This window comes from Podarcis vaucheri (assembly GCF_965113315.1).
Source record: "Podarcis vaucheri genome assembly, chromosome: 5".
Classification (NCBI taxonomy): Eukaryota; Metazoa; Chordata; class Lepidosauria; order Squamata; family Lacertidae; genus Podarcis; species Podarcis vaucheri.
This window is the reverse complement of record NC_138763.1, coordinates 65,443,883-65,467,308: the sequence shown is the minus strand read 5'-3', so window position 1 is coordinate 65,467,308 and position 23,426 is coordinate 65,443,883. Positions and strand designations below refer to the sequence as shown.

Genomic DNA, 23,426 nt, shown 5'->3' with positions numbered 1-23,426 from the left:
ATGATACCGCAAAATTTTAAGAGTTGATGCCTGCTATCAATACATAAAGGCATCCTTGGTATATACATGTCCTTAAATAATACATTTCCTTGGCTTACTGTTTAGACATTGAATTGAATTGAGTTGGGCAACAGAAGGGCTGCAAATGAACACCCAATGAAATGCTTACAACGAAGTATTTTACCACCAACCTGCAAGGTGTCAGCAAACACGACAATCAGATTCTTCAGCTCCAAAACAAGATCAGGATCAGTGCAATAGGACTGAAAGGTAAAAACCGCACATTGTGTTTCAAAAATCGAATTTTAACCAATGGAAGGCTTGGAGTAGATGACCCTTGCGGTCCCTTTCAACCCTACAATTCTATGAGTCTATTATTCTAACTGCTCAAAATGATCCATCTACAAAACAGTCATGCAACAAAATGGCATGAATGAACCAGGCAGAGGGCCTTCTCGGTAGTGGCGCCCGCCCTCTGGAATGCCCTCCCATCAGATGTCAAGGAAATAAACAACCACGTTTGACGTTTTATTGTGCTTTTAATATTCTGTTGGGAGCCGCTCAGAGTGGCTGGGGAAATAAATTATTATTATTATTATTATTATTATTATTATTATTATTATTATTATTATTGGAATGTACTTATATTGATGGATTTGCTTTTGAAATAACAATGTTGTGTTTTATATTGTTGTTTTGTGCCCTGGGATCTTTGGATGAAGAGTGGGTAATAAATGAATACTATTACTATTTTTGTGAGGTGGTGCGAATATTATTTTTTAATCACAATGGACACCACACAGGTTGCCACAGACCCATTCTGTCAGCAACAGTTAGAGAATCTGCTTTGCATGCAGAATGTCCCAGATTCAATCTCTGGCATCGCCAGGTAAGGCTGAGAGAGACCCAAATCTGAAACCCTGGACAACTGCTGCCAGTCAGTGTAAACAATACTGAACTAGATGGACCAATGGCTTGACTCATATTATAGGGCAGTTTCCCAAATTTGAATGCTCCTAAGCAACTGAAGCTATTCCACTCTTTCTCATGCAGGTATTCAGCTGGGCAAATTGAGCAAAAATAACTTTGCATTAAATGACACACATTATATAGTGATTAATTATCCCTCAACCAAATAATGCAGATATTAAATTAACAACACTGTTCCAGTTTCAAGTAGCTGGAAAGAGATCCAAGGCATTGTGTCTATGTTGCAACAGAAGTACCAAAAAAAAGAAGAGGGCAGCTCTAAGGGTTCCGCTGGTGAAGTTTATTTTGGAAACAGGGGTTTTGGAATGATAATTAGGAACTATTTCCTGGTGCTGCTTTCAGCACTAAACTAATTCAATCTGATCTAATGAAGAGGTCAGTTGAAACTAATTAGGACGGATTGCAATAATAACAGCAGATTAACTCTGCATATTCTAAACTGCCGGACTAAAGCCACAGTTTGGAAGACCCAGGGAGTTGTAAATCAGCAAAGGATTATGCAGATAGCCCAGGGCTGTGGCTCACAGCCTGAGACTGGTGGGACAAACAAAAGCTTGGCAGGCTCTCCCCCAATCTGAGCAATTTTTAATTACAAAAAAACCCACAACACCCTCCCAATAATGGACCTGGATTCCCCACCCCCTTACTTTGGCATGATCCTTCCTTTAAACACACTCATAAGTTCTTTAAGTAAATAAACCTAAAGGGCATCTTGGCAACACCTTCTCACTTACCGAATGAGTTCTAAGGACCGCAATAATCTTTGAAAGCGCCATGTTCCAAAGTTCATCAGTGTAAGCTCTCGTTATCAATCCTTGGGTTACGTGTAAAATGTGATCTTCTACTACAAAAAAACTGAACGCATAGAAAATAGTTAAGAGGAATAATCGCCGTTAAAATCATAAATAACCAAACAACAACCCGCTTCTTGTTTGTTTCTTGCTCTCTCTCTCTCTCTCTCTCTCACACACACACACACAGGTTTAAACCAGTGTTACCAATTTTTATGGGGTTTGCTGCTAGAGGGTGTTTAACAGGATTACACAAACCAGCTTGAGGGTGAAAGCCACCCTTTGTCATTTGCCTTGAAACTAGTAACTGAGTTGCAATAGCAGTCATAAAGCTAATTTGTGGCCCCACCAGTGGGGGCAAGGCTGTGGGACAGAACCAATTTCTCCTATCCGAACAGACAGTCAATGAGTTTATGGTACACATACACTGATGAGAGTGACAATTCTCTGTGGGGCCAGGGAAAAGAGGGGGGGTTGCACTGGAAACCCCATTCCAAGAGTAAGCACAAGATTTGCTTTCAAGCAAGCTTAAGCTATTTTGGGATGGAGGTTGAGCATGAGTTATTTGCTCTCCCACACACACACTGCCTCCCAGGCATTTGGCAACATCTGAAGCAGGCAGCAGTCAACAGGTTAGGCAAAAATGCAGTTAGCATTGCTGCAAATCAACACTGAACAAGCTGAAGAGTCAAAAGCTACCACAAAGAAAGGCCTATAAAGCAGGAGAGCAACAGACACCCATGTTTTGGAACTCACCCTACAATCTGACTGAAGTATCTTCTGTAACCTTCCACCGTTTCATGCTTTAAGAAAAGAATGCAATATATATATATATATATAAACAGTTATCTGATATGTTAAGTATTTTAAAACAGACCAATCTCCATTAAAAGGAAAATTAAGTACCATGTTTGACTGTGGCTGCAACACTAGTCTTGCTTGTTTCCTTCTTTGTTTTCTATAGTAATTTTCAAATGTCTCTGCATCACCCTAAAGGGGAAAATAAATATATACATAGATCTTTTTAAAAAAAAAATCTTGTGAAAGTACACAGACAAAAATGTATGTTACGTTTGTGGAATGGCAATACTCTAAACACAGCCAAAAGCACTTCATCTGAGACATTCATTTGTAACATCAGGTGACTGACAGGAGTGTGGACCCGCCCAAATGTCAAAGTGGTCCACTAGGGGTGATGGAGTTCAGGATCCAGCCTACCAGATGGAACCTGTTCCCAACCCCTAATTTCACATTTAGTTCAACAAACTCATTTTGACAATACTATTGAACAGCAAGTTGACATTCAACGACTCCTTACTTAGAACAAAAAGAACATTTTCTTTTCCAATTCGCATCATTTATAAGAAAACTTACAATGCTGATTTGTGACATTTCAAAAGCCATGGGGGAAAATATCTTGCCTCTCAAGGATTTGTTCACTGTTAAGTTTCCACCACCAGTGGATGAAATTTAAAACAACATGAAAAGCTGACAATTATTCCTGATGTCTTGGGCTTGGAAGGGTATCAACTTTATGGAAGGATGCTTTGCCAAGAATCTTAAATTTAGTTGAAAATGTAAAATGGGGGTGGGGGTGTTACTATGTTGAAAGGTCGGCCAAAAGTACTGACTGTTTTTTCTGCAGGTAACAAGAAATCAAGGCTAGCTCCTACAGCATTAAATAAACCCATTTATGATGTTTGAAGTTTAAAATTTCCAAATATGATTTACTACTATTCAGCAACATGGTTAGAATTGATTATATTTTGCTATGAAAAAGGAAATGGGTACCCTTTGGTATATAAATTGAGCAGAGTTGTGTTCTCATCCATCTGAATCTAGCACCAAAGCCATATTCTTGCAAAGTACTTTAGAAATTCAGCACTCACGAAATCTATCCAGATTATGCATAAGTGCAGTTTTGAAAGTATGGGACCGGGGCGGGGGCGGGGGGGAAGAAAGGAAAGAAAAAGAAACCAGCTATTTCTCCCTTACATCATGCTAAATTTTAATTAGATAGTTATATTCAGGTTTGGAAACATCATAGCGTGCCCAGATTTAAAGATGTCACACAGATTAGGGCTACCGTAAATAGAGTAGGCATTGCAGTTAAGGGCATTATCTTCCTTAATAGTTTCAGTATGTTCAAGTAGTATAGTTATGTGGTGTGGAATATCAGTTTGAGAAAAATGAGAACAAACCTTTTTCTGGTGTGCTTTTCACTCTCCTTGATTAACATTGCTAAGACTTCATTTAATATTTAAAATAAACATCTATTTGTGGCACATATTTAATGGCCACCCTCTATACTTCATTGGTTTCTATTTCCTATGAAATGGGGGGGGGGGTTGTCCCCTGACTCTCAGAGCTCTTCATAATGTGGGGGGGGGAGAGAATCTATTTAGATCTTTTTTATTGTGATGATTCATTCAGAAAGAACCATCTGTCTACTTAAAAACCACAACAAAAATTGACTCATCTGTATATACTGAAATTAATGTAATTTGCATGTAAGCAGAATTTAAAAAACAAAACAAAAAACCCCTCTTAAACTGCTCAAGTTCAGCTTTACTACTCTTGCGGTTAGCTTAGCTTACTTATTTAGGTTTCCATTAATTAGTAAATTCAAAGCAGAAAGATATATTGGGCACCGTAATAAGAAATTGCAGACATGGAAATACCCACTACACTCGATGGCTTTCTCAAAATGCAAAGCTGAAAGATTATTTAAAAATACAAGATCTGTAAACTAAGCTGGTGGTTTACATTATCAGATCAAGAGAACTATACAGTACTTTCAATTACTCTAAAAATAGATTCAGTGAACGGACACCTATGTATGTAAGTACTTACCATCCCATGTGAGTTTTCATCTTCAGCCAAGAGCAACATGTAATTCTGAAACAACTACTGTAGCATAATTGCAAATACAGCACAGTATTTACCTAGCAGGAGCATTTTTCAAGTAGCATTCTTCCTAAACGCACAAAGTAAATAGCAGCTGTGGGGGTGGGTGGTCCCGATCAGTTCCACAGCAGGGGGGAAAGGGTTAAAACCCTTCCCCTGGCATGGTCCCAGTCCCGACCACTGCTCCCCATCACCATGACTATTCAAGAAACAAAGCACACAAAAGCTAGTTTCCAACCAGTGAAAAGGCTTGTGATGCCTAATCAGCAACAGTATTACAGTATTTTTACTGTATCAAAGCTACTAGTTACAATTTTATCTTTGGAAAGCTCTAAAGTTTCCATTTTGCCACTTGAGTTGTTCGTGGTCTACCCCCCCCACCCCCATATGAGTCATATTTGTCAAATTAGTTACATGAGCAAGATCTTGCAACTATCCAACAGAACACACACTTTTTCACTCCCGTACCTTTCAATGGGAGCAACTTTAGCTTATGCTTAATTCTCCTACTGAAATTACATCTGAATTTAGGTATATTTAACTCATTTGCTGGAATGTGCTCTTTACCCTATATCAGGAATAGGCAAACTTGGCCCTCCAGATGTTTTGGGACTACAACTCCCATCATCCCTGACCACTGGTCCTGTTAGCTAGGGATGATGGGAGTTGTAGTCCCAAAACATCTGGAAGGCCGAGTTTGCCTATGTCTATGCTTTAGGCATATTCTTACCTAAAACAACACAAGAACCATAATTAATTTGATACGAAGGATGCTCTGTTGGGATAGCAATTACTATTGCTCTGTTGCTACCAAGAAACAGGTTCTCTCTCTCCTGATCACCCAATAACAAAAACTGGAAATCTCTCATGAATTCCTACCCTGGATGGAAGGTGCATATATCGACACAATCTTATAAAAATTCTGGTACAGGTATTAATGGATATAAACTAAAGGATGTCAACAGAGTCTGGCAGAAACAGCACACTCACATTATTTTTAGAACACAGGTGGATTTCTGTTAAGGTAGCTGCAATGGTCTTACGAAAACTCATGTAGTTTTGAGACACAGAAAGAAAACAGAGAAAAGGATAAGAGGAATGTAAAAATTAAAAATCCACACACAAAAAACGAATGATATACGTACCAGAACTGAGTAAATATGCAAGCATCGATAAACAGGAGAAAAATCTACCAGATCATGAGCTGTCAAAACCTGTAGGAAGGGGGAACCAAAACACATTCAGCTTCAGCATGACATTCATAAATCAAATGAGCATTAGAAACTAATAACAGTAAGCCAAATAGGATGCCAGCATTTAGATAGGAGGCAGACTCTGCCATGATCGGCCATTTTGGTAATTGTACAGGTGCCCTTGACAGATAAAGGCCTGATAAAAGTATGATTCCCTTCTATAAATATTGAAGTCAAATCAAAATTGCCTGAATAATATTCAGTGAGCACTTATTTCTCCACTCTTTCCTCATGGGATAAAATTAATGGTTATACTCTGTTCTTTATTTAGTAAAAAATAATAATGTAGTGCTGGAACTCATATATTGATAAAAGTGTCATGGCAGTCAGCACAAAATGGCTGCTGGGGCAGCAAAAAAGATGTGCCAGTACTTTGTACAAGTGAGTATTGTAAAAAATGATAATCCAAAAACCACTTTCCTCAACCAGCAGCTTTCTCCCCGCACCCCATTTGATGTGGCATATTGCTTTTTTAAAACTGAGGGCTTTTTCATGTGGAAAATTGCTATTCAAAATGAAAAGAAAGCTACCGGTTTTTTCGCCCTATAGGGCACACTGGCCCATAGGGCGCACCTCGGTTTTTTTGGGGGAAATAAATAAATAAATAAATATTTACAACCCCCCCCCCAGCTGCGGGTCTGGGGAAGCCGGAGCTTCCCCCGGCCCCAGCCCCTAGAACAGGAAACTCCCGCTGGGCTCCCAAGGCTTGCAGACATCTGTGCGAAGCACGGGGTGTGCTCCGGGGCGTGCCCCGTGCTTCAGGCTGCAGGCTGCTGCCCACAAGCCTTGCGAGCCCGGCGGGCCCTCCGGCCAGGCTCCCAAGGCTTGCGGATAGCTTCCTGAAGCCTGGAGAGCAGAGGGGTCGGTGCGCACCGACGCCTCTCGCTTTCCAGGCTTCAGTGAAAGCCTGCATTCGCCCCATAGGATGCACACACATTTCCCCTTCATTTTGGGAGGGGGAAAAGTGCATCCTATAGGGCGAAAAATACGGTAGATGGTCTAATGGGTTACCACAAGCCCCCTGAGAGACTCTAAGATTCACTTTCACCTATTTCAGGATTGTTTCCTAAAGGCTGAACAATAAGCACAAGTAAAATGAAGGGAAATTATTTGAGATCAAAATACCTCATCTTCATGTTCTTCCTCTTCCTCTTCAAGGTTTTGTTTTGAAACAATTTTATTCCTTGGCTCTGGAATGCCATCATTATTTATATATGGACTCTTCCCATAACGGAAATTGTTTTGCTTCTGGAGACCAGTATTAAAGGTTTTCTGCTGCTGTGCCTGTAATAGCAAAACACGCCATTGAACACACATACAAAAAGATCACATGCAATTCATTATGGTCCTACGAAAGCAAAGACAAGTAATGGCCAAGTCACACAAGACCAAAATATTTTCCAGTTGAGTTAACTGACACAGGTTGGATTCATGCAATTCCTACGTTTTGAAAATGTGAGAGGAAGTTTGCACAAGTCGGGCACCCATGGGGGTGCAGAGGGAAGGAAGGTGTTTGTGTAGCACCTCTTGTCATGTAAAGCCTTGTAAGCAGATGAATTGAGGCTAGATTACGATTGGTTTAGTCAAGCTTGAATATGCTTAGATTTCAGCAAACATACCTGTTTCATCGCTGTCTCACCAATTTTATCCGAATGCTTCCGAATACTCTCTAGGAAGTCCTTCAGATCCGACATGGAAATCTCTTTAATTTCCTCACGAAGTTTTGGAAGGTTTTCAATCATTATCTGACAAAACCGGTACTGACTAACTCTGGGAAAGTAGATGTTTTCTAGCTGTTCCATAGTCTTTAAAGCAGAATAATATCTGGAGAAAAGAAGGGGGGGTTGTTGTTGTTGTTGTTTACCATCCGAATGTAATCCTAAGAAAACTGTAACAGTCTGAGCAGTTTCGTGCAAATAAGATTAGGATCTCAAAAGGAGCAAATGTGGAGGCAGAGGGAGATGAGAAGCTGCCCTAGTACATGTTTGGCCACCTTTGTGGAGAGTTCTACACCATATGCCCTCTAGCTGCTGTTCATTCTTAGCTATAATATCTGCTAAGAATCCTGGCCATAAATGGCTTATTTAGGCTAGCGCAGGCTTTGCCAACCTGACACCCTACAAATGTTTTTGACTACAACTCCTATCAGCTGTGCTGAATGGGGCTGATGGGAGATGCAGTTCAAAACACCTTGATGGTACCTGGCTGGCAAAGATTGGGCATCCCTTTGCTTTGCTTCAGTAAATTCTCCAAAAAGATGTAAATGCAATGCAGTGAATATATGTGTATTTCATGTATTGCCATGTGGTGTGTGCAGCTTGCCTCGCTACTTTGGCAATCTGGAGCTTGCTGTCTGCTCGCAGACTTCACTCCTCTTTTGTCACGTTTTGAGTCTGAGTTGTGTTTGCCCCACCCTTTTCCAGCTGGTCACATCACCCGACTCCGCCCCTAGCTTCACCCACTCATGCTCAAGACTGTACGTAGTTTCATCTGTGAAACGTTTGCCGTTGTGCAAATAATGAAGTGCAATCTCCTGGCTAGAGTGCTGAATTGCGGTTGTGCATAATGCACAGATGCAGCCTAACAAGCTGAGATGCTTTCCCTGGCTCTTCATTGCTTAACTTTTAATCAGTGGTATAGAAGAAAAATGCATGATCAGCAGAAGTGACCATTGTATGCAATGATGATCAGGCTCCTCCCCCTGCTGTCATCTACAGTCACTATCCAATCAGGCTGTGGGACAGGGAGAGAGTTGGGTTTGCAGAACCTCTCCATCAACTCTTCAGAAAGACCAGCAATTTTTTGCTCCTCCTCTCATTGAAATTTTTCTAGGAGCTAGTCATTACAGGAACTCTGTAACTAAGAAATAGTGCCAGCATTTTCTTTTTTTACTCTCCATGTCAAACCCCTTTCCGTTTGTGCCATGTCATAGTCCTTGCCTTCAGGCTTAGAATATGTAACCTGCTATGCCCTCCCTTATTTTGCTGAAGAGAGGGGTTTAAAAGTTTTAAATAAATAGTCACAATTGTAAGAGTGTCAGAGACAAAAAGAGACAAGTGTGTGTGTGTGAGAGAGAGAGAGAGAGAGAGAGAGAGAGAGACTTGCAGGGACTAAATATTAAGAAGCTGCCAAATTAGCATTTTGATAAGTTGCCTTCATACCCATAACTACCTCGCACCAGAATTCATTCAGATTCTTCATGCAAATACACAAACATATATGTATATATACCCCAAATTGACAGATGTAACACTGTGCTTTATTGCACAGCTCCACAGGAGTTACAATTAGAGCAATTACATTAATGCTAAACAGGGTAACAACAAACACTTATAATGTATAAGTAGTAGAAAGGATTAATAACTTTTTCTTTCTTTTTTACAGTTATAATACTGCTTTGGAATGTGCTTTCAAAGAAAAAGTGCAACCCTAAGCATTCTTATTCAGAAGCCACTCCCACTGCATTCAATAGGATTTACACCTGTGTAAAATGTTCAAAGGACTGCAGCCAAAAGCAAATTATGAGCAAGGAAAGCTTCTTTGCCATTCCTACGCTGTATCAGTTATTTGTAGACTATTCTAAAACACTAAAGCAAATAAAGTGATAAATACCGTGACAAACAGAACTTAAAATGTTTTCGTTTTGTATTGCACAAGACAGGGCTTCTTTTCTCATTAAACCCTTCAAAAAGGTTAATTTTTCTCATAACATCTGTTCATTTGTAATGACAGGCATGAAACAAAGACATGAAAAGAGTACAAAGAGCAGACCACAATTCATTATATGTCTTGACCAGAGTAGTCTTTACCATCCCATCGGTAATTGCAGAAGACAAGTGGATGAACCCATTCATTAATAATAAAAAAGCAATACTTCGGCTTAAAGGAATTGTACTCACCTTTTCACATTCATCTGCTCTTTTAGTTTGCTGTACATCTCCAGTACTGTGTAAAACGAAGATATTAAAATACATAAATCCTACTACAAAAAAGTGCAAAGGTTCCAAAATACATATATGTCCTCCAGTTCTATATGCAAATGCACACTTGCCTCATGGATGTTTTACAATGAGAGGATGAAATAATACGGGGTGGGGGGGAGGGATGTAAGGCAATGGAATGAATGGTGAAGGGAGAGGGGGAGTCCATGAACAATCAGAAAAGTAAAATCAAACAGTAAGTTCAAGCCAACATCAACACAAGCTTAACCTTCTTCTTTTTTAAGTTAAGCCATTGGAAGTACCCTAGGATCCATCACAAGCTACTGGGAGCAGCACATTGTATGCCAACAGTACCACCTACTGTAATCCTTGCAAGTTACAGGGCACACACACGACAAAAGAAGGTCATTGCCTTCTACCAGAACAGCTCTTAATAAGCAGCACACCACGTGGGACAACACTGGCATATTCAGAACGGCAATGTGCAAGGGTTCGGCAGCTAAAATATCCACAAACGGTGATTCAGGACAAGGGAGATGGTATTTATTTTAGCTTGCTCCAAAGCCTTTGCTGGTGCTTATTTCCAATATCCCATCCATTTTCAGCTGCATTTGTATGATGGCATTGTATTTTAATTCATGAACTATATATATATATATATATATATATATATATATATATATATATATATTACTTTGTTCATGGCCTCAAAGCTGTTGCGAGAGGAGGCATTAAAGTCTCCTAATAAACAATTTAAAATAGCTTCAGATTTCAGCTATTTTTATTTATATACCGCTTAAATAAACATCTAAGCAGCTAACAAAATATAAAAGAAGCAAGCAAATGTGAAAAATCCTGGAAACATGAAAACAAACATCCATCATTAAAACATGCAATAAAGCAGTCCCATTAAAACACAGCAATTAAAAACAGGAGACTTGGGTCAAGAGGTCAAGGGAATGCCTGTGTAAATAGAGGTCAAATGACATTGCAACAGCATGACAACATTATATATGCATTAAGCCATGATCATTAGCTTCATCCATAATCTTTCACCAATAGCCTGGATATCAAACAGGAGCAGAGCTAAGTGAGCTACATCTCAGCTGAAATGTTCCGCCGAGGACCACAACAATGATAATTCCTTTTTAAAAATAAATAAACGACAATACATGGAGGTAATTCTCAACCAACCGTACTGAAATGCGCATCCTTCTAATTTTGCCAAGTGCTGCTTAAGTACTGCACATGATTTGTAACTCACCCGGAAGACACAACTGCAGCTTCTCAACCACTGTTGTAATATTCCTCTGCTGAAGTCTACAGTGGATGATTTCTTCCGTCTCAGCAATCACCTTGGATATTTCCAAACATACTAGAGTTAAATTGCGCACCTACGGTGTTTCCTGCAAGTATCCATTAAGCACATAGGAAGCGCCATTTTCTCACCTCTCTCCCAGCATCTTGAAGCCTTCGGTTGGTATCAGTAACTTGGACCTTAAAAATAATTTCACCTTTGTTAGACAAATATGCACATATTGCCCTGATGCAGCCGCTCACCCTTGTAATCAGATCATGCTTCATGAGAAACTTAGAACAAAGAAATGTAAATCCAAATTAACTCTACAGCTTGAACTTGAACTTTTGATCACCAAGGGTTTTTGTTAACTTCAATTAGTTATGACAGTTCTTTCTAACAGATTCTGTGGCAAACTTCTCAAATTTACTTGGGATTTTTGAACTTTTTTTGTTTCTGTAGGTCTGTCAAACAATTCAAATCATTGACCCAATTGACCACTGGTCCCTTTTTGATAACCTCAATGAGCTCTATGTTCCATTCATTGTCTGCAAGAAATGGTGATTGCATTTTACGGTAATTAAACATTCATACTTTGCTGAATGCAAACACTGGGTGGTTGATTAACATCAAACGTGGAAATCTCCAAGCCACAGCAACATTTTAATGCCGCAGGTGCAGGCAGTGTTCGACCTCAGACTTTCCCACATATTAAGTGACTCATTAGGTCATCATAATAAGGGAGCACATTCTAGTTTATTAAAAAACTCATTAATTTCTGAACAAAGATGCTCAATGACCTCATTGATGTTGTATTTGGTCTCTTGTTATCTGAATATCCTTTATATAATGCTGTTCTAATCATAACCTCTGGTGAACTATGCTCATTCTGTCTGGTGTGCATATTTTTCTTGCAAATGTGTAAAGAGAGCTAAAGGGACTAGTTATACCATTTACTTCGGAGGAAATCTCACAACATGTTTCTAAAGAATCCCAACAATTCCAACTGCCCTTTGAGAAAGCAGAGAAGCATTTGCTTGAGAAAGGAGAAAGCCTGCTGAATTTTGGGTACTTGTTTAAAAAATAGATTAAACTTGCTAAAATATTTACATCCACAATCTTGCTATGCAACTCTATTATTCTGTCTTCACCACTGTGATACCTACACCAATTAAAATGTTCCAGGCACAGAAATGTATCAATATATTTGAAAAAGGAATGTGTGATTATGAAGAATATTTTTTTCACTACTTTGCAGTAATTGTAATCATAACTAATACCTTACCTTGAGTTTTTCTGCATCAGCCCTTACTTTAAGAAGTTCTGTAATAGCATCTACAAAGCCTTGGTGGTGAAAATTGCACATCTTTTCAATCTCCTTGTCATGGTTACGTATACATCCATCTAGCTTTTCCATAAACTTTTGGTGTGCATTTGGTTGATCATCATATACAGACCTGTCAAGTATATATAAATAATTACATTTGAGTTAGCAATTAGCAGGCTTTTAGAATTTTACTAATAACAGAAACTTCTCCAAATTTGTTTTTAAAAATAATAATCCAAGATTACACATGAACTAATAAATTCGCCACTTAATTCAGTTATCAATACCGTCATAATTGCCTTTCGGAAGTGAAACACATAACCCAAGGCTTGAAGAATAAACTAAGACTTCATTTCATTAAGTCAGGTATTCAGCCAATCAAATCTCAGCTCTATTATTCATACCTTAGTGCTCTTCTCTTAGTGTGCCAAACAACAAAGATCTCCTAAATAGCCATTTATTTAAATAGACAAATTGCTGCTATGCAAAATGTATGGCCTTCAACTATGCTAGATCATATTTCATCATTTTGCATGCCACTAGGCAAATACAGTTCAAAATCAGCTTGCACAATCAGCCCCCTAGCGGAGAATGAATGCCAACTGCTCAGTGTCTAAAAATTCAAAACTTGGCTCCATTGTACTGCCTCACTCCTTCCAGGAAAGCCTGCCTAGACAAACAGAAGTAAAATAACATAAATAATATAGGGCAATACCAATTTTTAGCACAGACATGCTCAAAACCCAGAGATCAGATTCAGCATCACTTTCTTAGATGTTCTTATTTTACAACACCCTCTATTCTACCTATTAAAAGGTACACATGGCTTACGGAATTTATATGTATATTTTTAATTGCATCAAAATGGAGCATTAACCACAGTGATTCCATTAGGCTGTAACCAAAGCTGTCTGAGCTAGAGCGAACGTGGGTTCTGCTTCCAGAGTGGGACGTCACCTTCCTCTCTTCAGTCCCCATGGCTCCCTGGCATACCCTCAAAATCTGCTCTGGCAATTTGAGGGACCTACCAGTGAAGATTTTGGGGGTCCATAGCAGATGTTGGGATGAGCTTTTACTCCAGTTATGTACGTATAAAGCCCCAGATGGGAGTCAGCCGGTGCCCATGGAGACTAGTAGAACGGAAGGCATGAAATAGCAGAGCAAACTAATTCTTGCTTTGTTCACATCCTCCACCCTGCTCATAGACCGATAGAATTTTAGAGTTGGAAAGGACCCTGAGGATCATCTAGTCCAACCCCCTGAAATGCAGGAATATGCAGCTGTCCCATTCGGGGATCAAACCTGCAACCTTGGGGTTGGTCAGCACCACGTTCGAACCAATGCTGAGCTCTAGAAAAGCAACACTGAACTAAGGAGGTGGACAGGGTGGAAGTAAGGTTAGTCAGGTGGGAGGTGGCCTGCTGAAGACTGAGTTTGGTGGGGTAGGAGAGCCTCAGTTGCCCCCTAATCCAGGATATCTCAATAGACCTTCCTGTCAAAATAAAGGTAAAGGTACCCATGACCGTTAGATCCAGTCGCGGACGACTCTGGGGTTGTGGGGCTCATATCACTCTATAGGCCGAGGGAGCCAGCGTTTGTCCACAGACAGCTTCTGGGTCATGTGGCCAGCATGACTAAGCCGCTTCTGGCGAACCAGAGCAGCGCACAGAAACGCCGTTTACCTTCCTGCCAGAGTGGTACCTATTTATCTACTTGCACTTTGACGTGTTTTCGAACTGCTAGGTGGGCAGGAGCAGGGACCGAGCAACGGGAGCTCACCCCGTCGTGGGAATTCGAACCGCTGACCTTCTGATCGGCAAGCCCTAGGCTCTGTGGTTTAGACCACAGCGCCACCCACGTCCCTTCCTATCAAGATACCAGACACCAAATTACACATTTTCCCCTTTGCACCAGCAACAATGACTCAGGGAGTCTTGCCCGGCATTTGCTGTTTGCATCAGTTTGCAAATGTCTCTGGGTAAATGCATATACACACGCATATACAAGCTTATAAATGGCATTGGCTCTGCTGCTGAGCAGAGGAGGGAAATCAACCAAGTGAGACTGGAAAAAACACTCTCACTCGCAAGCCAATGTGTCTGTTGGCAGAGGGAAGCAGAACATATGCAGGAAGGGCATTGGTGGAAGAACAAAAGAGGAATGGAAGTGTGGCCGAGGAGCATGGGAAATGAGAACAAGCAGAGATTGGCAGACACGGGAAATTCAAGTCAGGCCACTGGAAGCCAAAACACAGTAAGAGGCAAAACAACGCCAAACAATTACAGCTGCTGTCATGGGAGGCTTAGAGGATGCACCAGTCAGAGAAGTAAGGGGAGAAGCATTCCTTGTCTTCTCCAAAATAGAACAGGAAAAGATACAGGAAACTCACAACTCTACCCAAATACAATCAAGCCCATTGCCACTCAGTGACCAAACCATATAGCACCACTATCCACAGTTAACATTTGATGAAATGCAAGCTAATGTACAGTGGATGCTTGGGTTGCGAATGTGATCTGTGCAGGAGGCACATTAACAACCTGCAGCATCCGCAACCCGCAGCGCCGCGTCTGCGCACATGCGGGTTGCAATTCGGCGCTTCTGCGCAAGCACTTTTGCACATGCATGAGTACCGAAACCTGGAAGTAACCCGTCCCGGTATTTCCAGGTTTCGGCGCATCCGTAACCCAAAAATGTGCAACCTGAAGCCTCTGTAACCCGAGGTATGACTGTACTGCCCTCCAGATGTTTAGGACCACAACTTCCATCATTCCTTACCATTGCCAGGCCAGCTAGGGCTGATGGGAGTTGTAGTTCAATACATCTAGAGTGTGCCAGGTTGGTGATCTCTGGTTAAGAGGAGCCAACTTCAAAATGTGGTACATGTATATGGTTCGTTTTAAACTAACAGTGGTTAGTGTTAAACAAAATTTGATGGTGCAGGGAACACAGGAAGTAATAAATAGTGAAAACTGAGAGCCATGCAGGAAAACAGAGGGATTCTGGAGGGGAGACTAGATTCACTCACATCAAGCTAAACCATGGTTTGCCATAACAGTATGCATCCATAAATGACTTTGGCCCCAAATATCTGAAAGATTTTCTCCTTCCCTACAGACCTTCTCCAGTATTAAGATCCACAGAAGGGTTTCTCTTGGTAGTTCCACTGCGCTCAGAAGTTCAGGGTGGTGGGGGCCCAGGAGAAGGCATCCTTCACCTAGGCAGCTCCTAGGCTGTGGAATTCCCTCCCCACAGAGGTTTGTCTGGCTCACATTAAGTAGTTTCCGCCATATACTAAAGATACACCCAGCGGCGTAGCGTGAGTTGTCAGCACCCGGGGCAACGCAAGTAATTTGCGCCCCCTAACCCGGGGCAAGGCAAGTAATTTGTGCCCCCCCAACCCCTAACCTGCGAGTTGCCGCTGGCGCTGCCGCCCAAACGACGCCGCTTGCCTGGAGGAGGAGGGGGGCAGAGAGGCGAGGAAAATGCAACATGGCCCAGCAGCTGCAGCAGCGGCGGAGGCGGGGCTGTGAGGAGGGGCTGTCTGGCGCGTCCTCCGTGGTGAGCGCTGAGAGCCGCTGCCTGCCGGGCGCCTTCAGCCCGGACGCGCGCACAGCTCGTCGGTTCCGCGAGACATGCAGCTCTGCTACAGCCTGCACCCGAGGCTCTTCGGCGACTCCGGAGGCAGCGAGCACCCCCCCAGATGTTGCGCCCGGTGCGGCCTGCCCCCCTTGCACCCCCCACGCTATGCCACTGGATACACCTCTTCGCCCTGGCCTCTGACACCTAAGGCCTTCTCAGTAGTCATGCCCACCCTGTGAAATACCCTCCCATCAGATGTCAAGGAGATAAACAACTATCTGACTTTTAGAAGACATCTGAAGGCAGCCTTGTTTAGGGGAGTTTTTAATATCTGATGTCTTACTGTGTTTCTTATTTATTGGAAATTACCCAGAGTGGCTGGGGAAACTCAGTCAGATGGGTGGTGCGTACATCTATCTATCTATCTATCTATCAATCTATCTTATATCTATCTATCTATCTATATCTATCTACTATCTATCTATCATTTTCAGGACCCACTCTATTCCTATGTCTGTAATTCATTAACTGTACCTAATACTGAATTTTAATTTGTAGAAACCTGCCCTGGAACCTCACGGTGAAGGGTGGGTAATAAATGGGGGGGTAATACTATTGTAGATACTTATCTATAGAGGAATAATCAATTATGGAAACTAAAGGGGGAATTATAAAACAGAGAAATCAACAGTGATTTACAGCAAAGGGAAGGCCAGCCAGAAAATTATTGGAAACACATACTAATAAAACTGATACAGCTTCCTGAATACAATTACGTAAACCAGTTGTTTGTGATCCTTATCTATATGTGTGCTTACAATGCACCCCACCTTTCTCAAAGCATTATTGGCCCCATTTTGCAGGCAGAACACCAACACAGAAAAAGAAAAGAAAATGGGTTCCTGATAGCAAAAAAACAAGTGAAAATCCACTATGTATAAGCTGCAGGAGATCGTAGTTTTGCACTGTATAATGAAGGTCCTCCAAGTTTTCAGTTCAGATGTAATGTGTTGTCTCAAGGCATCCTGTCTTTCCAAAAAGATCATAATATACAATGTAGAAAAGTGCCCACCCTTTTACAGGTCATTTGTTGTTCAATATGAAGGTAGTACAGAATAAAGCAATCAACTGTCCATAGCCGTTTTGTGCTACACATGGAAATAGCACCATCTTGTGGGAGTTATAATACATCTTTTCTTGCAGTGTCTCATGAAACAAGACAACCTTTTGCCTATCAGCACACACAATAAAGTATTTTTTTTGTATTGTCTCAAAATCTGTGATCCAAGAGAAATATGAAACAATATTTAATGGGTATGAGTGAAATTAGAAATTAGTATTTTCTTTAGTGAAAGAAGAAGCAAGAAGTTCGCTAAACATTACCGCTGTTCAACCTCCAGTCACTTAGAAGTATAAAGGGTTTTTTTAAAAGTCTGGTTTATGTAGGATTCATTTTAATGCACTCTGCATATCTTGTGTGTTGTTGACAAGGAGGTTTTTTTTAAAAAATCTTAAATTAAAATGAATTATTGTGCATTACCCCATTCATAGCACACACAAGTTGTTGAAGTTACATATGATTAGTCTTAAAATGTTACACTGCTGACCCATTTTCCTTTTCACATGTTTTATAACTCTTCTTAGGCAGTTTACTTATACACAACCTTTGTTTCTACTTCTTTCTGTTGCCCATTTAAATCTACTATGCAGTGATTTCTGAAAAATGCCACATTTTTTCCCTACTCCTTTCCCATTTGAATTAACAGATAAAGCAGATAAGAACCCATTTTCTTTATGAATTTACCATTTCCTCCAAGCCTGTACTCCTGAGAAAAGAAAGACTTGCAGCATTTACAATTGATAGGATTTGTTGGCTTTTCATCCAAATACTTCATTATCTATCCGTGCAAAATTCTACAGATAAGAAAGCCCCACAATAGTAGGATTTCATGCAGTATAATGGTACCTCAGGTTACATACACTTCAGGTTACATGTGCTTCAGGTTACAGACTCCGCTAACCCAGAAATAGTACCTTGAGTTAAGAACTTTGCTTCAGGATGAAAACAGAAATACTCCGGTGGCACAGCAGCAGCAGGAGGCCCCATTAGCTAAAGTGGTGCTTCAGGTTAAGTACAGTTTCAGGTTAAGAACGGACCTCCGGAACGAATTAAGTATGTAACCAGAGGTACCACTGTACAGTACTATGCTTTTGTTTTATTATTCACTGAAGTTCATCAATATCATGTGAGCACTAGAGGGCAGCACTCCTTCACACAAGGTGTGGCTTACTGAATAAAATGAATCAGCAACACTTAAGGGAACATATAAGCTGCTTTATACCATTGGTCTGCCTAGCTCAGGGTTGAGCGACTGGCAGCAGCTACCAATTGTTTCAGTCACTACTCTTTCCCAGCCCTATGTGGAAATGCCAGGGATCAACAAGATCTTGGTTGGGATACTACAGATGCACATTAGGCCAGATTATGGGATAAAGCACCACTTACATTAATTTCTGCAGGGGTACAAGAAAATTCTCCGAAAAGTTATTCATCATTGGCACACGTACCCTCGTTCATTTATTAATTTATTAAATAAAACAACTTGATCAGAAGATGCGAAATGTTGGCAAATGCAGGGATTTGGGATCTCACTTTCACACAGTGATGGACCTCTCCTTAAACAGGTTCTGGGCAACTTTTTGGTTTTTTTAAGGCGACTGAACAAATCATTCTGCTGGACTCAAAGCTCAATCTCATCTCAATCCACAACTAGACAAGGAGATGGTCGCATAAAAACCCCAATTACATAAAAATCCCTCTTGACAGAAGCCGAACGTTTACCATCACTGAACACTGGAGGTCTTTAAAAGCTGACTTAATGGGAGTAAACTGGGAGCATACCAGAACACAAATAATTGTGGCCTGGCTATCCCAGTCCACAAACAGATGGAGCTAGTAAAGCCAACTGGTAAAGGTAAAGGTGAAGGACCCCTGGACAGTTAAGTCCAGTAAAGACGACTATGGGGTTGCAGCACACATCTTGCTTTCAGGCCAAGGGAGCCGGCGTTTGTCCACAGACAACTTTCTGGGTTGTGTGGCCAGCACGACTAAAACACTTCTGGTGCAATGGAACACCATGGCGGAAGCCAAAGCGCACAGGAACGCTGTTTACCTTTCCGGCGCAGCAGTACCTATTTATCTACTTGCACTGGTATGCTTTTGTACTGCTAGGTTGCCAGAAAGTGGGACAGAGCAACAGTAGCTCACTTCGTTGCGAGGATTCTAACTGCTGACCTTCCAATCAGCAAGCCCAAGAGGGTCAGTGGTTTAGACCACAGCACCACCCTCATCATAAGGGCATGGGAACTCACATCACGAAGGCCACCTGGGCCTCCATACGCAAAGCTAGACCCAGGATATGCTCCTGCTCTTTCAGAGCAGTGCAACTTAGTCAAGAAGAGGACATCTTCCCAGTTCTTGGACATGAGAACAGCCCACCCCATCACCTCCTTCTTGTCAGATTGAGCCTCAGGTTATTGGCCCTCATCCAGCCCATCACTGCATAAGTTAAGCACCTGCACAGCCTCACCAGAGTCAAACTGAGAGATACTGGGCCTCATCAGCATCCTAATGACGCTGTGTCCCAAATCCCCAGATGATTACTCCTAGTAGGTAAAGGTAAAGGGACCTCTGAGTATTAGGTCCTGTCATGGATGACTCTGGGGTTGCGGCACTCATCTCGCCTAATTGGCTGAGGGAGCCACCATACAGCTTCCGGGTCATGTGGCCAACATGGCTAAGTGGCTTCTGGGGAACCAGAGCAGCGCACGGAAATGCTGTTTACCTTTCCGCCGGAGTGGTACCTATTTATCTACTTGCACGTTGACATGCTTTCAAACTGCTAGGTGGGCAGGAGCAGGGACCGAGCAACGGGAGCTCACGCCGTTGTGGGGATTCGAACCGCTGACCTTCTGATTGGCAAGCCCTAGGCTCTGTGGTTTAGACCACAGTGCCACCTGCATCCCTAGTACCTAGTAGGTACATATAGATATTAAACAATATGAGTGACAGAAACCCACAGCATAAAAGCCAAGGGGTCAAGCAGAAGTTTGGTAGCAGCCTGATGAACAACCCTACCTCCATGCCTATCCTCAGGGCTGCTAACAAACTTTTGTTTGTTCTAACTACCCAATTCCCAACGTTGATCCAGCCTCCTCATATATACCAACCAGTCTCTGCTGAAACACGGAAACAAAAGTAACAAAGCTTAGCAAAATGTGGTTCTAGTTCCATGTCTGTCTAACAAAACTGCTATTAGACCGTAACCTTGAATTGTGCATGCAAGGGGAAGTTTTCAAATATTCAAACAAAGCTCACTGGACCCTGAAACACACACACACACACACACACACACACACACGATACTGCATTTCAAATTGGATGCTGTCCAAACCGTAATTAGCATAACCCAAATGTGACAGTACAAAAAACAACAACAACATTACATTATTACAGCAATTTCTCAGGAAGCCTTGCCACAGTTTCTGCTCTAACAACCTACCAACATACATTTGCCACTAATCACCAGCTCCTGATGCTAATTTTTCCTGTATTTCATGTAGCTTTCTGAACACACACCCTTAAAATCTTTCCTAAAATGGTGTCCAGGTGCTTCCTGCAATTCAACAACCGATTTAATATGGTCATATTCTCAATCCCTAAACAGACTTTCTACTTGCAGACATTATCTCTTCCATCCCTGTTAAAAAATAAGTCACTGCTCTACTTAGAAGATTACAACATGCCTAAAGAATGGAATCTGCTTAAATTTTGCAAACAGGGGAAGATAATTTATTAATCTTAGTTCTGCCTGATTTGGCACGTTTTCCTGTATGTGCAGTTTCTGTGAATTGTTCTCACTAATAGTATCCTGTTTCTATGAGCAGGAAAGGGCTGAGTACAGTTTGTTAGTTAACATTGCTTCCTATAACCAGGGTCAATATTCTGTAGTAGTGACACTACAGCAGTTATTGTTCAGTCTGGATAAGCATGTATCACACTGATGGCTGTTAATGGACATCCTTTGTAGTGAAATGTCAACGGATAATCAGTAAACCCAGATTTGCAATGGACTTCCTTCTTCCTGTTTTTACAGCGCAAAGCAAGGAGATGCCTCTTCCTGCAAAGCTTTTGTGCTACTTACCAATTTTATACAATAAGCCTTCCCAGTAATAAGCAAGTTTGCCATTTTGTAACAGAACAAGACATTGAAGCCCACATTCTGTTTGCAAAGATTCACTTCAACCGATTGCATCCAACGTGAATCCTACTCATCGAGTAAATCCACTAAAATGAATGAACCTGAATTTATCATGTCCGTTCATATCAGTGGGTTTGCTCTGAATCAGATTAATGTTGGTTACATCCCAAATGCAACTCCACCTTTGCAGCAAGTTATCAAACTGTTCCATTAACGGGAAAGCTGTTTACAAATTTAAGTGTTTGCTTTAAAATGTTCACAAATGTTAATTCCTCTTGCCACCACCCTTTCAACTTAACCCCTGTAAGAAATCAGGCCAGACAGGGAACACCCAAACACACCTAGCAATGTTGTGCTTAATGCGTAAGCTCCTCTTGATATGTCGATAAAAAATGAACAAGAGGTTTACGGTTGGGAAACTGGTAGAATAGGTTCGGTCATATACTACCAGAAAAATATCTGAAAATTGGCCTTGATTCTACACTAAAAGATCTACATTGGCTCCCAGTGTGTTTCTGAGTACAGATCAAAGTGTTGGCGTTGACCTTTAAAGTCCTAAATGGTCTCAGCCCTGTATACCTGAAGGAGCATCCCCATCGTTCAGCCCGGACACTGCAATCTAGCTGTGAAGGCCTTCTGGCAGTTCCCTCACTGCGAGAAGTGAAGTTACCAAGCAGAGGGCCTTCTCAGTAGTGGCACCTGCCCTGTGGAGCACCCTCCCTTCAGACATCGAAGACATAAACAATTATGGTATACTACTCAAGTGATTGGTTGGGAGATGTATTTTATATCCCAAACTCTCACTATTTCTGTTATCTCAACCTTGCAATGAATAGTAAGATTCACAAGAAACAGATAGGGTATTAAACTGTAATTTATGCTGTGACAACTAAGCTCATGCTCTTTTCTGGGCACAATGATGCAAATGCCGCAGATCAATACAGTGGTGCCCCGCAAGACGAATGCCTCGCAAGACGGAAAACTCGCTAGACGAAAGAGTTTTCCGTTTTGGAGGTGCTTCGCAAAACGAATCTCCTATGGGCTTGCTTCGCAAGACGAAAATGTATTGCGAGTTCCTGCGGGTTTTTTCCCTCCCCCCCCTTTTCTAAGCCGCTAAGCCACTTAACAGCTGATCTGATAAGCTGATAAACCGCTAAAAGCCGCTAATAGCGCTAATCCGCTACTCCGTCAATGGGCTTGCTTCGCAAGACGAAAAAACCGCTAGACAAAGAGAATCACAGAACGGATTCTTTTCGTCTTGCGAGGCACCACTGTACTTTAATAGTGACAGCATGGAAATCTTTCCATCAAATGCAGTCACAGGATCCAGTAACATTCCTGAATGGGCCTGGAAGCATACCCATTTCCACATAATTTACTTTCAACACAGAAACCCCAACACAAAGCAAGTTCCCATAACTTACACATTCACTTCTTACAGCAACCACTTTTGGTGGCTTATCTTACACTGCCACTTCTTTACCGGCTTCCTACATGAAAACAAGCTTCCATGATATCATCGTTCAGGCATTAAGAGCAATATTACTTCCTAGCACGCTTCTGCAAAATGGACATTTTCCATTAGCATCCAGCAAGTAATACAGCAAGAAGAAAAAAGTGGACCTTAGGCCATTTAGCCTGCCCAGCTCTCTTTTGGCACAAGCCAGAAAACAAAAAGACCAAGCTTTGAGAAAGGATCTACAGCAGGAACAGAGCTGTGTCAGGAACAGAGCAGTCGGTGTGCCCATTTGAGTCCTGCAAAATGGCCACTGCCTGGTACCCATTAGCGGCCCAGATTTCCATTTGTTTTATTTTAAAGCAAACAATGAGATTTCAGTGCATCTTCTCCACCTCCCTCATGAGTGGGTTGGCCCCTGCAAGGAAGAGACACAGACCCCATTCCCACCTCAAGTCCTCTGATACACACAGAGGACTTGTTATCTATGTTTGGGAGTAGCCAGAAGCAGGAAGAGACTATCGCTAACTACTCTTAAAGGACAAGAAGAAAACAGTCCTTCTCCTTCCATGAGTCCTTTGGATTCCACAGAAGAAGAGAAACGCTTTTGTGACATGCTAT

The 23,426-nt window shown here is 41.6% G+C and overlaps 1 protein-coding gene across 14 annotated transcripts in view; it reads right to left on the bottom strand.

Moving 5' to 3' along the window:
• Positions 1-23,426, bottom strand: part of EXOC6 (exocyst complex component 6) — a gene marked incomplete at its 3' end in the record, with an annotated part of 98,947 nt that overhangs the window by 62,801 nt on the left and 12,720 nt on the right. For all 14 annotated transcript variants that reach the window (XM_082224918.1, XM_082224911.1, XM_082224917.1 and 11 more), the window contains exons 2-12: positions 12,465-12,636; positions 11,332-11,379; positions 11,147-11,237; positions 9,841-9,886; positions 7,561-7,765; positions 7,067-7,225; positions 5,834-5,902; positions 2,688-2,771; positions 2,538-2,584; positions 1,725-1,845; positions 192-263 (exon numbers count right to left, since the gene is read on the bottom strand). In XM_082224918.1, coding sequence (XP_082081044.1) covers positions 192-263; positions 1,725-1,845; positions 2,538-2,584; positions 2,688-2,771; positions 5,834-5,902; positions 7,067-7,225; positions 7,561-7,765; positions 9,841-9,886; positions 11,147-11,237; positions 11,332-11,379; positions 12,465-12,636 — 1,114 coding nt within the window. The remainder of the gene's footprint in view (positions 1-191; positions 264-1,724; positions 1,846-2,537; positions 2,585-2,687; positions 2,772-5,833; positions 5,903-7,066; positions 7,226-7,560; positions 7,766-9,840; positions 9,887-11,146; positions 11,238-11,331; positions 11,380-12,464; positions 12,637-23,426) is intronic.